General features: G+C 28.7%; 1 protein-coding gene across 1 annotated transcript; it reads left to right on the top strand.

Annotated features, from left to right (window-relative positions):
* The first annotated feature begins 4,606 nt into the window (after positions 1-4,606).
* On the top strand, positions 4,607-7,549 carry LOC110702381 (sugar transport protein 1-like). The gene is made up of 4 exons (XM_021880083.1): positions 4,607-4,900; positions 5,316-5,638; positions 6,207-6,833; positions 7,101-7,549. Exons 1-4 carry the CDS (start codon positions 4,765-4,767, stop codon positions 7,545-7,547), a joined length of 1,533 nt encoding a protein of 510 aa, XP_021735775.1. The 5' UTR covers positions 4,607-4,764; the 3' UTR covers positions 7,548-7,549.
* The last annotated feature ends 3,277 nt before the right edge of the window (positions 7,550-10,826 follow it).

Here is a 10,826-nt window from a genome sequence, read left to right as displayed (position 1 = left end):
GGATTTGAACTGAACTGAATATTTTATGAAGGAAGGAAATTAAGAATTGAACTAAACTATACTGAATTGAACTGAAGAGAACATACCCTAAGTGAGATGTAATTTTTAATTTTTTTTTTTGGAGTTGTTACATTACAAAAATATCATGAATGATACAAAAGCATGTTGGTATTCCGTTTATGATGATCTTGGCCTTCCAGGGTACCGATTGATTTTTTTTTCTTCTCATTTTATGGTTCTCGTTAGATTTACAATATGCTATATGAATCTGAATTATTTTTATTTTTGTAATTTTTTTAATTTCAAGGGAAATGATGTATCCTAAATTTTGGCCTAATTATTCATTTGCTTGTGCAGAATTTTGATTTTACATGCTAAGGGCCTGTTCATATTTACTGAACTGAGCTGAACTGAACTGAACTGATTGGAGCTGAACTGAACTGAACTGAACTGAAAAATTAAAATGCATAAAAATATATGAAAATGTTTATGAAAATTAATGATAATATATATAGTGGATTGTGAAAAATATAAAAGTGTTTTAAAAATAACTCTATATTTTAAATTATTATATTTTAGATTATTAAATTTTTGTCTATTATATTTTAAATATATATATAAAAATAAAAAGTATTCTTCAATATTTTACTGTAGTCAATCGTTGCTTGTTGTACTTTACACAATTTTGTTCGTTTACATGAACTAGAGGTTCCATTCACGCACCAAGTTGAAGTCATGGGACCAACAGAAGATCATACTATGTACAATGATAACAGAAAAGCAGCTATGGATATTGTACGAAACCAAATAACTGATCAGATATGGGAGTCAATTCAGAGGAATATCGAGGTAATGGAGCAACTTAAAGAAGAAGAAGAAGACGAAGAACTAACCGATTATGAAAGCTAGTAACTGTTGTGTAGTACTCTCATTTTGTCAATGAGTTCAACTATAAAAAAACATGTGACCATTTTGAACGACGAATATGATTTAAAATAATAATAATAATAATAATAATAATTATTATTATTATTATTATTATTATTATTATTATTATTTTATTATTATTATTATTATTATTATTATTATTATTATTATTATTATTATTATTATTATTATTATTGTCGTTGTTGTAATATGCTAAAACATCTAAAACAAAAAAATTAACAACTGAACTGAACTGATTAGAGCTGAACTGAACTGAACTGATTGGAGCTGAACTGAACTGAACTGAACTGAACCGAAAATAAGTAAATATGAACAGGCCCTAAATTGTAAAAAAAAAACGTTTAATTTGATTGAAATTATACTACTATACCTTCGTTAATTATTTTCTACAACTTTGAGGTATTATTTGTGAGATATAAAAAATTTCAAAATTGCAGATAACAACTAACGAAGGTCGTATTTTCAATCTTAATTTTGTGTCTATTTTTATGCAAAAGGTTCTTGAAATTTCCCGATTCATTCGAAATTATTAAAAAAAAATGGTTAAGTCGTTGGTAGAGGTAAAAAAAAATTGAGAAGAGAAGTTGTAACTTTGAAAATTGAAGATGGAGTCTATTTTGTAGTCTTTTAAGGTTGAAAGAGTGATGAAAGAGCATGCAGAGAGAAAGACGGATGGTAAGGACATTAAATTTGATAGGTTAACGGATTAACCATAAATCCATAATTAGCTATGAAAGACCTTGATTAGATTTCAACCCTTATAATTTTTTAGTACAATACTAGATTAGATTCGTGCGTTGCACAATTTAATTGATTTTTATTATTATGCATAAAATAAATTTTTATCATTGCTGTAAAAAATATTGGTAAATTTTTTTTTTGCCAAAAAAAATGTATAGTGGATTAGAAAAATAAAATAAATGATGACATCACACATAGAAAATGGATGGAAATTTTTTAATGTTACAGTGACACATAAGTTAATTTGAGGGTTGATGAAATCAGCAATAATTTGTTTTTAATAATAGTTAATAGATTTATGGGTTAAATACTATAAATATAAGGGTTATATACTTACATCCTAGTATATATGATATATTCATAATGGCCCATCTTTAGTAAGGTGTCATATTAAGCTTATATATACTTTGTTTGATAGATTCAAGTCTCTTATACTAATGGGTTTTTGATCAAGTTATTATAACCATATTAAGGGCCTGTTCTCATTGACTAAACTCAGCTGAACTGAATTGAACTGAACTGAACTGAACTGAACTGAGCTGAACTGAATTGAACTGAACTGAACTGAGCTGAACTGAAACGAACTGAGCTGAACTGAAATGAATATTTTATAAGAGAACGAAATTAGGAGCTGAGCACTGAACTGAACTGAGCTGAACTGAAACGAACTGAGCTGAACTGAAATGAATATTTTATAAGAGAACGAAATTAGGAGCTGAGCACTGAACTGAGCTGAGCTGAACTGAACTGAATTTCAACGTAAGAGGACAGGCCCTAAGTCTCAATACAATTTGAATTGTATGTATTCTAAATTTCTGAAGTTGTGTCATATCATGTTCTAGTGATTTCAGTGCAATTCTTTTGTTTAATCTTCAAATGTTTCATTAAATTTTCGTGTAAAAGTTTTTTAATGTTGAAGTAAATTCATCAATTTATTAAAGGGTTAGCTTGAGTCATTCATAGCAATGTCAACCTACTCAATATTCTCTTGGAAAGCCAATTACGGGCTTATTAAACTCGTGAAGTACATTACCCTAAAATAGAAATATTAATAAAATAAAATATGTTGAGGTAAATTTTCTTTTTTTCACCCAAAATTTCCAATCTAAACTTATTTGAATTTAACCATAAAATCTATTCATCTGACTACCCAAGCCTAGTGGCTCTACTAACTAATTTTACTTGTGACATTTAGCCTAGTGCTTATGGAACCCGTGACATTTAGCTACTATAAGTTGATAATTTCAGATTAGGTCAAAGCGTCAAACAAGATAAATTCATATATACATGTTAATAGTTAAATCAAACTAGCTGAGATGAATTATACAAGATTAAAAACAATTACTTCAATTTTTATGAATAAATTTTTTTATTTTTTATTTATTTATTTATTTTTTATTTTTAAAGAATAACAATGTTTATATATAAATGCCTCCCATCCTTCCTATGCAATTACTTCAAGTTTGATTCACAAAATTCTAGGCTATTGCATGTTAAGCAATATATAAATAAGTTATGGTTGCAAATCATCGGAGAGATATTAATCGTTAATATAAAATTATGATCTTATTTAAACTTTTTATTTAATTTTATTTTATTATGAATATAACTTTTCTAAAGTTATACCTCGTATTAGATAATAAAATAATAAATATAACTTTTCTAAGCAAAGGTTATACTTCGTATTTAGAAAGGTGAAAAAATAGTGAACAAATAAGGCTAATTTTGTTCATCTTATTTTCACCTATATTTTCGAGGTCTAATAAATTGAGATAATTCTAGTTAAGTTCAGATAAATTCAATTCAGGAAAATAAGTTACGATAAGGGTTATCCAGCATAAATTGTAATTAAAAGAAATTTAAATAATGTGTAACAAATTAAAATAATAAGACAAGATAAGTTCAAATAAAATAAGTTTAGATAAGTGAAAATTTTAACTTGGTTACCGCTATTGTGTATAAATTTAGCTTATGTGATTATCAAAACTAAGTTTTCTCCAATCACGATCGATATAGTAAGTAGTGAACACTGAACAGAAAAATAATCTTAAATCACATGAACTTTTTATTATAATAAAGTGAACAAAACAAGGTTTTAATTTATCCTCTTATAATAGCTTTGATGATGTTAGGTCCTTTACATATTAAAACAGAGACATAAATACTTGAGAACATGTTAAAATCGTTTTAATGTAAAATTACTCAAGAATCAAGATCAACATATTACTCATACAAATTTTATGATGCTCAAATGCTCAAAAAAAAAAAAAAGGTTTGCATTGGAATGGTTGAATATCATACAAAGATATAATATATTTTTTACCAACTCATTGAGGACCTCAAGGGATTTTTTATCCACTTATTTATTTTTCAAATGAAACTTTACATATCCTAATTCATCCAAAATCTTCCTAAGTGCAGACTAATTCTAAATTAGGATATACTAGATGAAGCTGCACAATTTGTTTGAATTTTTAAAAATATTTTTATACATATATATTTATGTGCTTTAATTTGTTATATATTTAGACAAAATTCATATCAAAAGATAATATTTTATATTTAATTAATTTAAAGCGGGAAATCTCATTCTCTAATTCCGTTTACGTGTCATTTAACTTATTTAATTTTAAAAAAAAATTAATAATCTCGTATTTAATTGGGTACCACTAATATATATATATATATATATATATATATATATATATATATATATATATATATATATATATATAAACTGGTTAAAAAATTATCGTTATAACTAACTATTCAAGACTATCTGTGTGAATAATTTAAATAAATAGATATAATTTTATATAGAAATTAATAATATATTCCATTTAAAAAAAAAAAAAAAAAAAAAAAAAGATAGACCTCTATTATTGAAATTTACTCTAATTGAGGTATTGTAGGGTAACTCGGTTATCTACATAGGTAAGGAATTTGAGTCAAGTTAAAAATACTGTGTGGCTTCTTATAAATATCGTTCTAATTTTCTTGGTTCATTCATATGTTACAACGCTTTTAGCACAAAATTAAATTTATTGATTTTACGAGAAGAGATCTTACAATTCAATGGCGGGTGGAGTAGTGATCGATGGCGGTAAAGAGGGTAAAGATTATCCTGGAAAACTTACCGTTCATGTTTTTCTAACTTGCTTACTAGCTGCTGCTGGAGGTTTAATCTTTGGATATGACATCGGAATTTCAGGTATAATTTAATTTTTACTTGGGTAAATTTCTATTATTGATCTAGTGTTATGATACAAAATTCGAAAAAATTGAACGAGTTTGCTTAGATGATATTATCATATCATAGGAGAATTGCTTAAAAGACATGTAGTATGAATGTATGATGTAACATAATGATTCAAGGTCGCTCAATCTAGGTATACATTATTACTTGTTTTATAATTTAGATTTTAGACTTGCATTTTGCGTTACAAAATTCGGTAATTTTACGATATATGTATATGATAATATTCTAAATATAAATCAATCTAATACTTATGCATTATTTGTTCAATTAAAGTATGTTGAACTAGGATAACAAAAATATTAATATCATAAATATGACAATTATCGAACATAGTGTATGTTGTGATTGTATCTAATGATTTATATAGGTGGAGTGACATCGATGCCGATGTTTTTGGAGAGATTCTTCCCATCAGTGTATAGGAAGCAATTAGCAGACTCAGGAACAAACCAGTACTGCAAATTCAACAGCGCGAAATTAACAATGTTTACGTCCTCCTTATACTTGGCTGCACTAGTCGCCTCTGTCGTGGCATCCTTTGTCACACGGAAATTAGGTCGTAGGAGATCCATGTTTTTTGGAGGGCTTCTCTTTTGTGCTGGTGCTATTCTCAATGCTGCTGCTCAAAACGTCGCCATGCTTATCATTGGTCGTATTTTGCTTGGTTTTGGCATCGGCTTTGCTAATCAGGTACTCACAAATTATATTTATCGTTACGTATTATTAAGCAATTGACACTTATATATTCAAATCTAGTACTATAATAAATTCTCCATAATAAATATGCATGTATGTCGTTAATATATTATGGAATATATGTTATGTTATAGATAATTATACTAATTGAATAAACGTGATGTGTTTTATTTCGTTATTATATATACTAATTGAATAAACGTGATGTATTTTAGTTTGTTATTATATTATGGAATATATGTAATGTTATATTATGGTATAATATATGCTATGTTATAGATATGTATACTAATTGAATAAACGTGATGTATTTTATTTTGTTATTATATTATGGAATATATGCTATGTTATAGATTGAATAATGCATTTTGTTTCGTTATTATATTATAGTATAATACATGCTATGTTATCAATATGTATACTAATTGAATGTATTTTCTGTTGTTATTATATTATGGAATATATGCTAGTTTATGCTTAACAATCAACAATGTACGTTATTTTCATGTGATTTCAAAATAAAGAAAGTATATATGTAGTAACTTGATTTAATATGATGCAGTCAGTACCAGTTTTTCTATCAGAGATGGCACCTTACAAGCACCGTGGCGCGCTAAACATGATGTTCCAACTCACAATCACAATAGGAATCCTTATAGCAAATCTTCTTAACTACAGATTTGCCAAGATTGAGCACTATGGATGGAGGTTGAGTCTCGGGGGAGCTATTGTCCCCGCTTTGATCATCCTTGTAGGTTCGCTTATCCTCCCTGAAACCCCAAACTCCCTAATCGAAAGAGGCAAAGTCGAAGAGGCCAAGCAAAAGCTAATCAAAATCCGAGGGGTGGACAACGTTGACACCGAGCTGCAAGACCTAATTGCAGCTAGTGAAGCATCTAAGAAGGTGGAACACCCTTGGAGAAGCCTCTTAAACAGGCAATATAGGCCTCCTCTTACGTTTTCGATTGCTATCCCAATGTTTCAGCAACTTACTGGAATTAATGTCATCATGTTTTATGCACCTGTTTTGTTTAAAACCATTGGATTTGGAGATGATGCTTCACTTATTTCTGCTGTGATTACGGGTGGTGTTAATGTCATTGCCACTTTGGTCTCCATTTACGGGGTCGATAAGTGGGGTAGGAGATCTCTCTTCCTTCAAGGAGGCCTTCAAATGCTCGTTTTTCAGGTAAATTTCTTCAATTTAAGTACTCCCTCCACCCATAATTATCTGCAATAAAGGAATATTTTATATCTCACAAATAACCCCCTTTGTTGCACATAAAGGCGGGGAAGTATTTTATATGCAAAATTGCTAAAAAAAAGTATACTTATTTGACTATAGAATTGATAAGATCATTGGCTAGTTTTAATTTGATTTTAAAGCTTCATGCAATTTGACTTTAAAATTGGCTATTTGTATACTATATTTAAATGAGTTTTTACTGTATTGCAGATTTTAGTAACCATCTTTATTGGATGGAAATTTGGAGTGACCGGAAATGCGGTGGATCTACCAAAATGGTATGCGATAGTAGTTGTGCTATTCATATGCATTTATGTCGCCGGATTTGCATGGTCATGGGGTCCTTTAGGGTGGCTCGTCCCTAGTGAAATTTTTCCACTTGAGGTTAGATCGGCAGCTCAAAGCATCAACGTATCCGTAAATATGATTTTTACGTTTGCGATAGCTCAAGCTTTTCTGCCAATGCTATGCGCCTTGAAATTTGGCCTCTTTATATTCTTTGCATTTTTCGTCGTGGTGATGACAATATTTATTTACGTGTTACTGCCCGAGACGAAAAATGTGCCTATCGAAGAGATGGTGATCGTATGGAAAAATCACAAAATTTGGGGTAAATTTATTCCAGATAATGTAATATCACCTGAACTTAAAATTTAAATAGTATACTAGACTTTTATTTATTGGTTATTTATTAGTTTTATTGTTATTTTTCATTTAATTAATGAAACAAAATTTATATTTAAATATAGATTTGAATTTATTAGTTTGGTTGGTTTAGCCGTTTTTATTTAGAAATTCATTTTTAATTTTGAAGATATCCGGAACGAAACGTCATAAAAACAAACGTGGAAATTGAATATAATTTATAAAATTTAAATTTATTCAATTTTTTTGCTATGGACATACAATGTTCCAAGTGGCAGAACCAAATTCTATATATACCGCAAAAAGGTGATCAATTTTCTTGCTAATGTTAGATGTTCTTACTCTTTGCTTTTTTTAATTTTTCAAATAGAAACTTTAGGTAATATAACAAATCTGAGAGTATACGTGTAACTTTGTTGTATAAAATTTTATCCCAAATTTTCTTTTAAATGCGGATTTATTATTTATTCATTAGAATAATTTAAATAAAATTAAATGAGTGTCTATTGTATTGTAGATTTCAGTAACAATATTTATTGGATGGAAATTTTGGGTGACTAGAAATGCAGTGAATTTATCTAAATAGTATGCAATAGTAGTTGTACTATTCGGCCCCGTTTGGTTTAACGTAAAACATTTTCAATGGAATATTAGTTTTCATGGAAAACATATTTTCAAGGAAAAACACAATTGCAAATTAGTTTTCCATTGTTTGGTTGCATACAAGAAAAGTCCAAGAAAAATAAAAAATAAGAGTGGAAATGTAAGGATGAATGAGAGGGAAGTAAAAAAAGAGGTAAGGAGGAGAGAGGAAAATGTGGCTTTCCTTGTTTTTGGAAGGAAAATGTTTTCCATCATTAAAGATGGAATTTTCCACCCTTGAAAAATTGTTTTCCACTCCTTAACAAACCAAACAAAGAAAAATGGGAAAAAATGGAAAATTCATTTTTCGTGAAAACCTTTTACATCAAACCAAACAGGACCTTCATATGCATTTATATCGCTAGATTTGCATGTTCCTTTAAAGTGATTTGTTCCAAGTGAAATTTTCTTGTTTGAGGTTAGATCAGCTGCTCAAAGCATAACGTATCCGTAAATATGATTTTTATGTTTGCGATAATTCAAGCTTTCTGCCAATGTTATACGCCCTTAAGTTCGATCTATCTACGTGGTGATGATGATATTTATTTACGTGTTATTGCATGGTGATGATGATATTTATTTACGTGTTATTGCCCGAGACGAAGAATGTGTATATCGAAAAGATGACGATCGTATGGAAAAATCATAAAATTTGAAGTAAATTTATTCCATATAACGCAATATCACCTAACCTTAAAATTTGAGCAGTATACAGACTTTTATTTATTGTTATTTATTAGTTTTTATTGTTTTATTAATGAAACATAAATTATATTTAAATACATATTTGAATTTATTATTAACTTTATATTTAATTATTTTATCAAGATAAAAAAAATAATAAAAAAAAAATTAAATTAAAGAGTATATTTTATTTAACAATATCATTATTTTTCACTTTTTGTTGTTCATAATATTCCAAACCTTATGGTGATCTCTAAAGTGGCTAATTCCTATCAAAATCTTCCCACTAAAGTTCAATCGGTTGTTTAAAGTATCAAATTAATCTTCACCATTGTAATAGTCTAAATATTTTTGTCCTTTACGTATTGTAACAAATCTGAAAGTGTATATTGTGTAAAATTTTATTCCGGATTTATTATTTATTTATTAGAATAATTTAAATTATATAAAGGATATTTTGTGAAAAACTACCTTTTATACTTTGAATATTGCGAAAAACTACCCTAAAAACAAAATGTTGTAATAAACTACCTTATAAAGTATAAAATGTTGTAATTAACTACCGTATAATGTATAAAATGTTGTGATTGACTACCTTCCACCGGAATAACACATTTGATTTTTATTTTCCGGTGTTGACCATGTGATGTGAGGGTCACATGACTCTTTAATGACTTAATTCCCCCCTTTCTCTCAAATTTTCCCGCTTTATACCAACTCTTTTCCTTAACAATACAATTACTTATATTTTATGTTGTTTATTTGCAACCCCTTTGATAATTATATGGTTGAATTGGTGTAAAGTAGGAAAATTTGGGGAAAAGAGGGGAATTAAGTCATTAAAGGGTCACGTGACATTTTCACTTGGCATGGTCAACGTCGGGAAATAAAAGTCAAATGTGTCATTCTGGTAGAAGGTAGTCAATTACAACGTTTTATATTTTATAAGGTAGTTAATTACAACATTTTGTTTTTAGGGTAGGTTTTCGCAATATTTGGAGTTTAAAAGGTAGTTTTTCACAAAAAATCCTAAAATAAAATGAGTCTTTATTATATTTTAGTTTTAAGTAACAATCTTTATGGGATGGAAATTTGGGGCGATTGGAAATGCAGTAAATTTACTTAAATGATATGCAATGGTAGTTGTACTATTCATATGCATTTATGTTGCCGGATTTGCATGGTCATGGGGTCCGCTAGGGTGGCTTGGTCATGAAGTCCGATAGGATGGCTTGTCCCTAGTGTAATCTTCCCGCTTGAGGTTAGAACAACAGCTCAAAGTATTAACGTATTCGTAAATATGATCTTCACTTTTGCAATAACTCAAGCGTTTCTGCTAATGCTATGCGCCCTCAAGTTTGGAGTTTTAATATTTTTTGCATTTTTTGTGGTGGTGATGACAATATTCACTTACGTGTTATTGCCCAAGACCAAAAATGTAACTCGAAGAGATTAATTGTGTGGAAAAATCACAAAATTTGGGGTAAATTTTTTTTTTTTAAGATGACGTAATATCATCCGACAATAAAATTTGAGTTGTATATTTTAAGAGTTTTATCGTTATTTATTAGTTTTATTGTTATTTATTGTTTTATACAACAGAAATTATATTTAACAGAGATTTGAATTTATTCAAACTAATCTTTATTAATTAAAGATTTATTGGTTTAGCCATGTTTGTTTTACTTAGAAATTCTCTTTATATCTTACCAAATTTAAAAAACTTTATAATCAATTATTTTGTAAAGTATCTAGTATCATTTTATTAAAACTCTATTGTATGAAAAAATTGAATAAGCATATACTCCGTAGTCCGTAGTAGCTTACCTGAATAATCCCTTAACGCTCCCCCACCACCAGCAGATCGAGGGGTATATCACGTGCCGCACCATCAGTATTTAACGCTAGTCAACAATAAGGAGGAGCTAGCCACCTAATGACTGCCTCACTTCGTTCCCAAGCACT

Source organism: Chenopodium quinoa, unplaced genomic scaffold (genome assembly GCF_001683475.1).
Source record: "Chenopodium quinoa cultivar QQ74 unplaced genomic scaffold, ASM168347v1, whole genome shotgun sequence".
NCBI classification, from domain to species: domain Eukaryota; kingdom Viridiplantae; phylum Streptophyta; class Magnoliopsida; order Caryophyllales; family Amaranthaceae; genus Chenopodium; species Chenopodium quinoa.
The sequence above is the reverse complement of the archived record's forward strand: the minus strand, read 5'-3'. Positions and strand labels throughout refer to the sequence as shown.